Genomic DNA, 13316 nt, shown 5'->3' on the forward strand with positions numbered 1-13316 from the left:
AGAATAAAAGTCCATAAAGGTATCAGAATTGTTAATCAAGTGTAGCAGGAAGCCTAAAAATACAGGACTCATGAATGAGCGCAAAACAAAACATGAAAATTGAGTTTGGAGTTTGGAAGGGAATGTAAAAGACATTACCTACATATCAAGGAATACAGTTAGGACATCCAGATCTCAGGTGGAATAAAAACTATCAAGAAAGGTGAAATGCAAGTGAAAAAAGGTTTGCTTATACACAGAACACTAGTAAAAAGAAGGCTCAAGAGATTGTAAGTGCATTGCTCTACAGGACAAGTGACCTAGTGGCAAGAGCCTTGAGAAGAATTGATTTGTGCAAAATCTTTTTTCTTCAGTAGTAAAACTATTTTTTAGAATTCCTGTGTCCTAACAGTATGAAGAAGGGAAATAGTACACCATAAAAAAACAATTCAGGCAACACCTGAAGGTGATGCAGGAACTGGCCTATGTCATTGTAACAATTGCCATTGTGAATCATTTTAGTCCTCAAAAGGTCTTGTCAGTTTAATGAACTTCTTTGTGACCAGAAAAGGCACATATCTTCAAGAATGGCCAGAAGAAGGGTGCAGGAAACTAGAAGACAGCCTTACTGCAGTCTTCATCAAGCTCATGGAGAAGAACCTTTCAGAAACCATTTTTAAATGAATAAACCCCATGAAAACTCTTCTTGTGAGTAGTGTTGTAGTTTGTCTACTATGTACTGATCCTTAAATGCCTTGTTCACTGATTGTTAGTTAAACAATGTTAATATATGAGTAAATAGCTTTGATGCTAAATTGATTTAAGCCATGCCCATGGAGCAGCGCTTTCCCAGTGGCAGATGAACACTGCATGAAAAAAAAAAATGCAGAAATGCCTTTTTTTGTCTCCTTTGGCTTTGTTCCAGAGGATAATACTGCTTCTGGAATGATCTTAGACAAACAGCACTACCTTGTGGGTCACAGAATTCAAAGACTTTCTTCTTATTTCATGTTATATGCAGTCAATGACTTTTAAGAAACCTTTTTATTCCACAGAGCTAATGAGTTCTTTCAGAAATCCTGCAAATGTCATCCAAAGTTTTACTATAAAGGATAGCAAAATGACTGTGGAAACTAGTACATTTATTCAAATGACTGAGCAACCGCATAAGTAGTATAGACATGTTTTTAAGAAGTACACAATAGAAACTGAAAATTAAATAAGCCAGTAAATTCTCAGCGTGTTTACACACTGGGACAATAAATTGTTCAAAACTCTTACTGCATTTCTAAAAGAAAATTCTATTATCTATTTCATATATCACTTTAAGAACAGCAAATCCAAAGACTTGCAAAAGTCTAAATAGGAGCACAGAAACTTTTCAGCACACACACAGACAAATCTAATAGCTCTGGCCACATTCTTCACAGATTTCTACAGTAAAATGCTAAAATAAATGCTCATATTTCCTCATGAAAAATCTGACACTGATTTGAGAAATAAATACCTCCAATTGGATTCTTAAATAGGTTTTTTTTTAAGAGAAGAAAACATTTATATCTTTTACACTCATCTATTCTACAAAATTCTGTCTCCTATTTTGTTCTCAGTATATTTTTTTAAATACTTTGTTCTAGCTCTGTTACAAAAAAGACCACAACATAAATATTAATGAAACAGAGTTTCTTTATAATTATGGAGCAGATATTAAAGATAGGAAGGAATTTCTTAATGAAACTTATCTAATAAACTTTGAAATTGAAAAAAAAAAAAGTATATATATTTTTGCCTTTATTCTTGCAATGAGTTCACAGTATCACAGTATCACCAAGGTTGGAAGAGACCTCACAGATCATTGTGAGGTTGTTATATAACTGAGAGGTAGTGTATTCTTGATGACAGCTTGGCTAGAAATTATGCTGACAAAACACTAAAGCATTTTCCTGCATAATTTTTGTCAATTAAAATAAGCATCATAGCCACCACATCCCCAGGACAACACTCCTGGAAGGTTGATACTTATGTTTTAACAACCAACATATATGTAAACACAATAAATATTCATGTAAACTTAAAGAAAGTGAAAACACATTGTCTGCATTTTGGGAGTGGTATGTGACATAAAGTTTTAATAAATATTTTTCTAAACTCAGGAATCTTCTACTAGTTTTGCTCACATTTTTAATGACATGCACGAGCTGCTAATTTCAGCTAAACAGCTTTTCACTAAAATCAGAGAAGATAAGGGATGGATATGCAGTTAGTGCTTTCAGTGTACTTGAAATTGAGAAGATAAGTAGAAAGGCTCTTGTACAACTTAATTGAATATTCTGCTTTTTGCAGCTCACCACATGCATGTGTTCACCAGTGCTATCAACCCTCCAACTGTGCAAATCACCTAATCAGCAAACCGGAAACAGGAATCAAAAGAAAAATAACTTTAAAGGGTTTTAGAAGAGAAGACTAGATGCCAAATGTGAAAAATTATACAGATATTAATGTAACAGTTTCTGTATTTGCAGTCTGCTTGTAAGCATGAAATTTTATTTACAGGCTATTCTTTCAAGGGAACTGGTCTGTGAATAGTTACTCAGCCCATAGTCCTTTAGAGTTCTGTATTCATTTTCAATCCTCTTAGAAATTTGAGATTTGTTAATAAATAATCCAGTCATTCATTCCTAAGCTGCTAAGAGATGAAGCACTAGTCTAATGCTAAATAATGCATTTAGATACTTTAAAATTGCTATTGCATAGTCCATTCCAAATTGATTCAGACATAATAACCTATTAGTAACAATGAATGTGTTTAATGACAAAATCTCTTTCTATCAAGAAATTATCGATATTCCTAGGGAAATGAAAACATTTAAATGTAGTTATACACTCCAAATTTCATGTAAAGAGAACATTTGCATCTAACATGAGAACTTGAATTCATCCCAGCAGAAGATTCTCATAAAAATTAGCAAAGTAATAAATGAATAACAAGAGAGACTTTTTGTGTGTGCCTGTCAGCCAGACCACATTAATTTATCATATCAGAAAACCAGAAAATGCTACTCTAAAAAATAATTAAAGATTTAGGTTATATAAAATTTTAAGGAAATACAAATTCAAAAATGTCATAATAACAGCTGGAAAACAGATCCTTTGAGAGATGTGAAAAGTTGCCAAAGAAGATTCGAGAGAAACCAAATAATTCTCACCATTTGATTAAATATGTCATGAAATATTGATGTTTAACTGTGAGCTATTTCAAGCTTAAATAAACAACATATTTCACCTCCAAAGTAGAAAGTATCTCCTGAGTAAATTTGCAGAGATATGGAGGCGTGAGCAGACAAGGTCACATCATTGTCCACTATTATACTGATACGATTCCTTTTGGCAGAGAAGGATACAGAATGCCACTGACCATTATTTAATCCAGCACCTGGGAGAAAAAAAAAATAAAAAGCAACATGAAATATAAACTCTCTTATTTGTTATGCTGTATGAATGTCACAAACTTGAAAGGATGAGAGACAGATCAATCATTGCCCACTCAAACGAAAACTCCGAGTTGTAATGGAAAGAAAAAAATTATTAGTAAAACCCACAGATGTTTTGTGAAGACAGAACCTTTTTCCTTTCCCTTGCTTCACATCTGATAAAAGAAGTATTTCAGTGAATAAGCTTTTCTGTTGAAATACTCCTAATAATCAGTACTATATTCATTTAATACAGTGAATGTGAAAAATATCCTCCCAATCTAATGAAAATAAAACCTCATTGTGATGGCTGATACAGTATTTTACACATACCCACACTTTTACTACACCATTACAAAGGATTTCTTCAACTTTTAAAATCAAATGTGTCATTATGTTACAACCTAGAAAAATAGCTAGAAGCTTCATCAAATGTCATGTGAGTATCATAAGAATATTTTTATTATATTTGTCTCTTTTAGTGGAAATCTACAGGAAAATTTTATGAGACTTTATCTTCTAACATGAATTCACATTACCTCTGGATGTGAAGGTGTAGGGTGTCACAAAGGCTGGGACAACCCCAAGCAGCACTGCAGGCTGGGGACAGGTGGCTGGAGAGCAGTCAGAAAGAAAGGGACTTGGGGGTGCTGGTAGAGAGTAGGCTGAACAAGAGCCAGGAGTGTGCCCAGGTGGCCAAGAAAGACAATGGTGTGATGGCCTGTATCAGGAATAGTGTGGCCAGTAGGACAAAGGAGGTTATTCTTCCCCTATACTCAACACTCAAGATTAGGCCATACTTTGAGCACTGTGTTCAGCTCTGGGCTCTTCAATTCAAGAGAGATGTTGACATACTGGAACATGTCCAGAGAAGGGCAATGAAGCTGATGAGAGACCGGGAACACAAGGCCTATGAGGAGAGGCTAAGGAAGCTGAGGTTGTTTAGCCTCGAGGAGGTTCAGAGGTGACCTCATTGCTGTCTGCAACTACCTGAAGGGAGGTTGTAGCTAGGTGGGAATCGGTCTCTTCTGCCAGGCAACCAGCATCAGAACAAGGGGACACAGTCTCGAGTTGTGCCTGGGAGGTATAGGTTGGATGTTAGGAGGAAGTTCTTGACAGAGAGAGTGACTGGCATTGGAATGGGCTGAGCAGTGAGGTGGTGGAGTTGCCATCCTGGAGAAGCTCAAGAAAAGAATCGATGAGGCACTTCATGCCACGGTCTAGTTGAATGGGCAGGGCTGGGTGATAGGTTGGACTGTACAGTCTTGGAGCTCTCTTCCAAAGTAATTGATTCTATTCTAGTGCAATAACACAAAAGCCCTAATTCTGTGAAGTACTCACAAATAGATACTTTTTTTTTTTTTTTTTTTTTTTTTTTTAATGGGGCAGTATGGAAGAACATTATTCTTTTGAACAAGTTCTTTAAGACAATCATGCTCTTGATTTGTCTTCAAAATAAATACATCTTTAAGTGAAGGACAAAGAATACAATCTGTGAAATACATAAATAAATTTTATTGCCTCTAAAGAGTTATGATTTGTGATCTGTGATTTCCCTCTTGAAATATCAAGTATTCATGTACTATTCCCTAGAATGGGTTGTATATTCTACAGAAATAACCCAGTGATTGACAGATTAGTTCAAATAGTAATTCTGTAAATTGGATATTTAAACTTTGCTAATTTTCTATTTTTATTTTTAGGATCCATATATTGTTAATTACCATATCATGAAATCAAGCGATAAATCTTAGTATTATATTATGAATTCAGATAAACTGTCATCTAGAAAATATCTCTAATATATTTAGTGTAATATTAATGTTAGATCTTTTCTATTATTTCTATTCTCTTACTTCACCCACTGTATTTATTAGGGATGGTGTAACAAGAAATTATAAATATTATAATATTTATCCTAAACCTCATTGGAATTATATAAAAAGTATGGCTAAAATATCTTCTGTCTTTGTGTTTCACTTTCAGGAAAGAAAAAAACCCTTTTTAGTATAATAGTAGAAAGCCAGGAACATGACTCAGGCTTTTTGATACCATTCTGGTCATCATTTATTCTGTTTGAAGTCTTTAATAAGGAGTGATATTGAAGCTCACTGTAAATGCTGATTGCTAACTCCAGTTATCAAACAGCATTATAGGTATCAATAATTTTCTGGGTAAACAAATGTATTTTCTACCTCTGTGAAATTCCATGGTACTTACAGAGATGGCCTTTCACTGAAACAATTTTCAAAACTTCATTCTACACAGTCTAAAATAATATTAGTGAAATTACATCTGGCCACAAAAGGTCACCTTAGGGTTTGGTATTTTTTTTCTTAACTAGGATTTACACAACCCTAAAGACAACATGGAGGAAGTGACTAGAGATTGTTCATTATCATTATTTATCTGTCCTAGTCTTTTTAATTCTGTTTTACAGTTCATTGAATGTTTTAATAACTTCAATCAAGAATCACCAATAGAGCATCCTCAGGTCTTTTATATCACTGTGAACTTCAATGAAGTACCCTCTTTCATCAGAGGTGATACATACGCTAAAACAAAAAATATGAAAAATATGGGTTTTAAAGAATAGCAGATTAAATACAAGAAACCTTGTTTTCCCCCCATTTTCCAGTAACATAGCTTTCATCAATAAATGATGGTAGATTTATCCTTCAATAAGAAATTTAATTGTAAAATGTATGCTGTCTATAACATCATTTGTCACAGTATGTTTTTAAGCTTAGTAATTTCAGATTTCTTTTTCCTAAAGCAATCATTTGCCATTTTATTTATTTTCCTCTTTCCAGCCTCCATTCTTGGCTAACAAAAGCTCCTGCTTTTTTCACCTTGAATCTAATGTTAAAAAAGTAATTTATTTGTAGAGGTGCTTCAAGTGAAGTATATTCTCCTCGGTCAGATCTTTGCAATATTCTGTCTTTTCCCTTAATAAGGATAGATTCAGAAAAATCAGAGTGCCATAGAATATTTTGGGCTTGAAAGAGCATTTAAAGGCCATCTAGACCAGTCTCCCCATCATAGGCAAAGACATCTTTCACTAGATGAGGCTGCACAAAGCCCTATTCAACCTCACATTGAACATTTCCAGGGTGGGACATCTAAATACAACCTCTTTCAATTTAAAACTGCTACCTCTTGTCCTGTCACCAGTGACTTAGTAAAAAAATTCTCTTTCCACCTTAATTATTTCTCTTTCCACCTTAATTATAAGCCCACTTGTAAATACTGAAAGGTTGGAATTGTTGCACAAGGTTTTCCTAGAGCTTTCTCTTCTCTAGGATGAGTACCTAGCTGCCTTAACCTTTCTTCATAAGAGACATATTCCAACCCTCTCATCTTCATGGACCTCCACTGGACCCATTCTGATAAGTTTGTGTTTTCCTTATGTTGAAAACCACAGATAGGAACTGTACAACAAGTGGGGTTTCATGAGAGTAGACTGTAAGAAGTCACCTCTCTCAACCTGATGGCCACAATTATTTTTATGTGGAGTAGGCCTGAATTGGCTTTCTGGGAATGAATGAACATTACAAGCTTGTGCACTTCATTTATCAGTATGCCCAAGTCCTTGTCTTCAGGGCTGCTGTCAGTCCACTCAGCCCCTAGTCTATACTGATAATGATGATTACCCCGACATTGGTGCAGATCTTTCACTTCGTGTTTTTGAACTTCATGTCATTTATACAGGTACTACTCCCCAAACATTCAAAGGTCCTACTGGATGATGATTTCTTTTTCCTTCAGTGAATCAAGTGCAGCCCTCGGTTTGGTGTAATCTGCAAATTTAATGAGGTTGGACTTAATCTCACTATCCATGTAATTACTGAAGAATTTAAACCAAATTCTGTAATTTCATTTCAATTATCACAAGCCTAATTGCTTTAAATTTAGTTTTGCATCCTCAGAAAACCATATTTCAAATATTGTAATGTTTGATTTAGAGGTAAGAAAGGTTAGAGAGTGGCCAAGCATAAAGAAGATTGAATTAATGAAAGAGACAATGTGCATAGCTTATTAGGAGATGAGTGAGATATACAAAAATAATAGCTTTGAGAAAGCAATTTATAAATTAGTCTGAAGTATAACCACCAAATACAGTGATTGTTAAAAATCACTAAATTAAAAACTGCATAGCATTTAAAATCTACTTAGAAAGACAGGGTCATTTGGAGAAAATGAGTAATAATATCTCAAACATTTATACAGATTCATTCAACACAAGTTAACATTGTGTTAATTTCTCTTTTAAAAATTTACATTGTTTCTTTGTCAATTTTTAACAAACAGCTTGTAAAATAAGCTGTAATGGGATGATATAAATTAACCATGTAAAAGGATATGGCTGATTTTTAACAATCTCTCATGAATTTATATGTCATTCTCCTCAGTTTCATAACGGTGAAGAATTTTTTTTAAAATACATGAACATAAATTTAAGAACTATGTATTAAAAAAAGTGCTCTCATGTAATTATCAAATACTCTGTGTGTGTGAAAGTCAGATCATAAGTCTTTACCTGGAGGGGGAAAAAACCTATCCAGCTACCCATGATTTAGCTATTCAATCTCCAAGTGCATTTCATTGCTTCAGAGTAACGATAAACACTTCAAAACTCAAGAAAAATGTCCCCATGAGGTTTTGTTAGAAAATGTCCTTCCTAGAACAGAGCAGGTTGGTTTTGCAATAGTTTGCCCTCACACAGACTAGGTTTAGTTTGAAGTGTTTCAGCTAATATGTATTAACATACATCATCTAATTGAACTGAAATAGCTCCTAAAAACAAAACCCGACAAATTCATAATAGTTGACAGCATACCACTGACATTCCTTATTAAATAATTGACATTATCAAATGGTGAGCAGAGGGAAACTCTGTCATTCAAATTATGTCCTTCATGCATCAATTATTTTGGACTACAAAAAAGAACAGGACTAATACTATTATTAAGCAAAGAAAGAAGATGAAATTATGTATTTAAATTTTGACATTATCTGTGGTCACTAGTAGCTTACAGCCTTTTCCTGAGATCAAGTAGTCAGTTGTTGAAATTTTTACTTTTAATCATTACATACTTGTAGAGACAGAATGAGTTTATAGATTTGGGTTTTGTTTTTCTTCTTTTAAATTCCCTTCAAATGTATTCTCATTTCATGTAAAGAAATTATAGAAATAATCAAGCATAGAACTACTACTGAGGAGTGTCAGTGCACTTTACATTGCTGATGAAGTGCTACTAGGTGAAGGTGCTATTACTTTTTTTATGAAGTTGTGGAAGTTGCTCCTCTCCTGCTCTCCTATTTCATGAATTAAAAGATTCCTCTTTTTTTTCCTAAACTGAGTGAAAGATGAGAGCTGCTTCTCAGAATCTCAGCTGGGTATTTTTAAACATGACTGTATCTTTCTGTATTTGACTGATCATCTTGTCCTTAAAAGAAGACTGGAGGACACTTTCTGGAAATCTGATCCCTACTCCAAGTGCTGCCTACCAGTGAGTGTACACTAGCAAAAGTAGGTGATCTAGATTCAGTTCAGTAATTAACAAGTGATATTTTATACCTAAATTATTATATCTCCTCAAGTTCTCAATTTCTTTAGTCTCAACTTTCTGGAACACAACCTGGTATTGGACATATGGACAGCTCCATATCTGAGACCTCTAGAAAATTACAAATACAATATAACTTTATGAAGAAAAATAGTTACTTAATGCCTTGTGAAAGAACTAAAACTGTTGAAAAAATATCTAAATGGATTAGCTAGACAACATAAATAACCAGACTAATGACATTTCAGAACTGAAAAAAATTGCTTAGATACCCCAAATTTCCCAGATTATACACATGAACTTTACATAAAATATGTATGTAAAGCCAAAACCTCGACTTTACAGCCTATATTACTGCAAGCAATTTCTACATAATCATGGAGGAAAAAGCACAAATATGTGTTTCTATGAGAAGAAAAAAAGTATTTAGACTCATTAACATTGCAATGATTAAAATCACAAGGGAGGTGTAGTTACACAGAAAGCAGTTGTAAAACTGAATCAAGAATGTAGGTACTAATTTACTTTACATTATTCTGGGTTTTGTTCATAAGAATCTTGGATATTTTCTTCATTTCCATTACCTGCAGTGATTTCGCTCAGTACTTTTCCTGGCTTGTGAAGACTAATTTTAATTTTCCCATCACTCAGATGCAAGAGGAAACCATCTGAAGCCTGGTGCAGTTTACTAGATAATAGAAGTCCCTCCTTATTCCAGGTGCGAAACTGGAAACTCATGAATATTTCTTCTTGCCCTGAGGTACCCGCAAGTGCTAGGTAACTACTGGAGCTCAGAAATGTAACAGGAACCATCTGTGGCTCTAAACATGAGAAGGATGCATTGCCCTAAAAAGAAATTAAACAAATATGGCATTATAAACATCTGGAGATAAACAGCCCTGAGAATTTTTGCATGGTTTCAAAACACTTTGCATAGAATCCGAGATTTGTAAGACTCACAGCTTAGTCTGAAAATCAAATAAGAATATGTATAGTCCTTAGTTTATTAAATGTTTACCTGGTTATTTCACCAAAACAGACGTATCTGTGTGAGAAAAGAGTTGCAAGGACCTTTGCATAAGTGAGATAACATCCTGAATGATGAGTGATATAATGGTATTTAAGGAGTTCCATAGATTTGATTTGTTCCTATTTTGACTCAGCCTCAGGAATTAGTCGGGACTCAGCAAACTTCTGAATTTCAGGTAAAATTCACTGAATGTAATGTTTGGTATAAATATTTGCAGAGAAAAATATTGAGCTTGAGTACTGCTTGCTTAAGGCAGCATTAGAGAGAAAAATGTTTTGCCAGACCAAAGAAATCTTTCTTAATCAGTGAAATTGCAGATGTGCGCTAGCTCAGTATTTGTCAGATAAAATTCCATGTATAAATTCATACTACTTACAAATGTGAAATGCATATTTCATAAATCAGAAAACATTTTCAAGCAGACCCATAATGACTAGATCATGAGTTATTTTTAGATACCCATAGTTGCTTGTGAAATCACTGTTTTTTACTTGTATATCTAAATAAATTTACATATCTATTTATTGACAAATTCTCTTAACCTTCATCAGTAGTTGTAATAATATTGACAAGATTGGAATGAGAATAACAAGGTATTTGAATCAGAGTTGGTTAATACATCATGAGTTTTAATACCATGATACAATATGCACTTTGGCACACTGATGCCATTTGACCTATATGCACTCTATGAACTATATGCGCTTTGAATTATAACTGTCTTTAGAACTTAAAGTATGTTTAACTTCAGTTCAACACAAAGAGCTTTTCAGCTTTTGAACACACATAAAACTTTGGCCTTCTTGTAAAAATCTTTAAAAACAATAATAATCACTGGCCACTGGCATGGCAAGACATTGAAGTTTGTCTGCTTCAATTTTCTTTGAGTAAAAATATAAATAAAAGCTCTGTCTTATGAATTTAGCTGCAGAGAATAGTCAGGTCAACTCACAGTGAAAAGACAGGCATCAGATTAATAAACCTCAGGCAAAGTTATGAGCTTACCATGTGCATATTCCTCCCCTGTTATCTGAATAGCTACCTTATACTGTATCAGATCAGCAAAGTGGCTACTAAAGATTATATGGTAACACTGATACTTTCTGAAACATATACATTATACAATATTTCCAAGATAGGTCTGAAAGTAGCATAGAAGTTTAAGTCATTTGAGATGAACTTTTCCTGTGGTAGTAATTTCATGTTCTCCCTTTCACTAGATCACATAGCGCCTTCTATAACTACCCTCTCTCCAACACCCATCAAAAACATGGACAGGATATTATAAAGAGGTATCAGTTTGATTGATTTTGGAATATTTCATATAAACTTCAGCTAAGAAGAGATGCTTGTCATCTATTTTTGGAACAGAGAATCAAATTTGATTATTCATACTCTGAACTGCAATCCAAATCAAAAGGTTTAGATGAAAACATTTTATATATCATTCATTATTTTGAATTTATTGTTTCCATCATATTTCTGAATTTTCTACTGCTAAATAAACAAATACTGCAAGTGGAGATTATTCTTGTACTATTGGGAAGAAAAGAAAAAAAAAAGGAATTGGTAATTTTTTTAGAAAACTTTCCATAAGACTGAAGAAAGCTGATTCACTGTTGGAAACATTTGTGTCAGGAAGGGATTTATCTAAATACAGCACTTGGCCATGTTGCAATAAATGTGTTAAACCCACTAGCATACACTACAGAAATCCAGGACAGTATAAATTGACAAACAGAACTCATCTACAAAAATTCTAACCATTTGTAGAAAACAGAATGAAACCGTGCCCTTAACGAGAGAAGCCTTTTCAAATGTACTGCTCGTTCTTACTAATCAAGCATAGAACTCAAATGCAGAGTTTAGATGACTCCAGATATATCTTGTTTTACTCATTCGTCTTTTTATGTGCACAACAGTAGACATCACACAATCATAGATCCTTGGAATCTACACAAGAGATGTATATAAACATCAGCTAAATAGCTGAATTAAATTGCATCCCACATTGTCTATTGGATGAATCTGCACAGCAGCTAATATAAAATATCCTAGTTGGGTGATTTCTTGACTGTCATCTTTTTATTTTCTCTATTTCACTCATTTATTCTTTCTTAACTATGAATCTCTTACCACAAGGTAGACCTGAGATTTATGTCTCCTGGCCAGGTCAATAATGTTCACGCCATTATAATAAATATTTTCAAAACACCCATGAAAGTTCCTGCGTGACAGTGTCCCTGATTTTCCAGGCACTGGGATCCCTCCAAAGCTGATCTTAGAAAGAGAAGAGAAATTAATGATACTATTAAGTCATTTTCTAAAGAAAGAAATAACACTATTAAGTCATTTTCTAATGAAAAAAGTTGCCAACAGTGTAAGAGCAGAAGTCAAAGACTGGCCAATAAGGAATCTGCTAGTTTTTTACTATGCCTTTACATTAAATCTATGTATTAAATAAACAGGCTAACAAAAATAAAGCTACATCAAGTCATATATGTATGCATAAAAATTTTCTGAAATGTTGGCCTTTTATTTCCTCCTCAGAGTGCCTCTTAACAGTTGCTTAGTGTAGAGTTTTATCAGTTTTCAGAGTCCATTAGAACCACAAGACCAAGAAGGATAGGATCCAGTACATGTAGACCGTGATGCACAATGATGAAAATAAGAAAAGTACTACTGCAGGAAATTTGAAACTGACCTCACCACTGTGTGCACATCATAGCTACCATAACAGAGAACAAGAGTACATTAAATTGTTTTAGGGTGGATTCAAAACAAATTAAACGAGATACTTGTTCCCTCTAAAAATGTTTATGCTACACATCTCCTTGGTGTAATGCTGTATGTTCGCTTGGGTTCACAAAGGGATTGGAAGATTTAACAAAATATAAAAATACATTGAGAGACATTAAATTAAAAAAAAAAAAAAAAAAAAAAAAGAAAAATATTACTCTATTCTAGTAAGTCTCCAAGGCAGTGACTGTGTCAAAGCAGTAGCTTATTTTAACAAAACATCACCATAAAAGTGATCTGGTCTGTGTTTCCACTCCTGAGCACATCAGAAATAGGATGTCCATTTGAGTTACCTTTTGAACTAATACATATCAAAGCTATTTTGGTTGATATTGTAGAACAAATCAGTTTAATATTTGGTTAACATTTAAAACAATTTTCTGTGAAAAAAAATACAAATGCTTTGTTAGATGATGAAACTGAGACATTTTTATAGTCAGAAATTAAATTCTAGTAATTATAAATATA

The 13316-nt window shown here is 33.7% G+C and overlaps 1 protein-coding gene across 1 annotated transcript in view; it reads right to left on the reverse strand.

Annotated features, from left to right (window-relative positions):
* The window catches only part of CNTNAP4 (contactin associated protein family member 4), a 396860-nt gene that overhangs the window by 86582 nt on the left and 296962 nt on the right, over positions 1-13316 (reverse strand). The window contains exons 7-9 of the mRNA XM_064176535.1: positions 12186-12329; positions 9604-9865; positions 3263-3412 (exon numbers count right to left, since the gene is read on the reverse strand). Coding sequence (XP_064032605.1) covers positions 3263-3412; positions 9604-9865; positions 12186-12329 — 556 coding nt within the window. The remainder of the gene's footprint in view (positions 1-3262; positions 3413-9603; positions 9866-12185; positions 12330-13316) is intronic.

The sequence above is a fragment of the Pogoniulus pusillus genome, chromosome Z (assembly GCF_015220805.1).
Source record: "Pogoniulus pusillus isolate bPogPus1 chromosome Z, bPogPus1.pri, whole genome shotgun sequence".
Lineage (NCBI taxonomy): Eukaryota > Metazoa > Chordata > Aves > Piciformes > Lybiidae > Pogoniulus > Pogoniulus pusillus.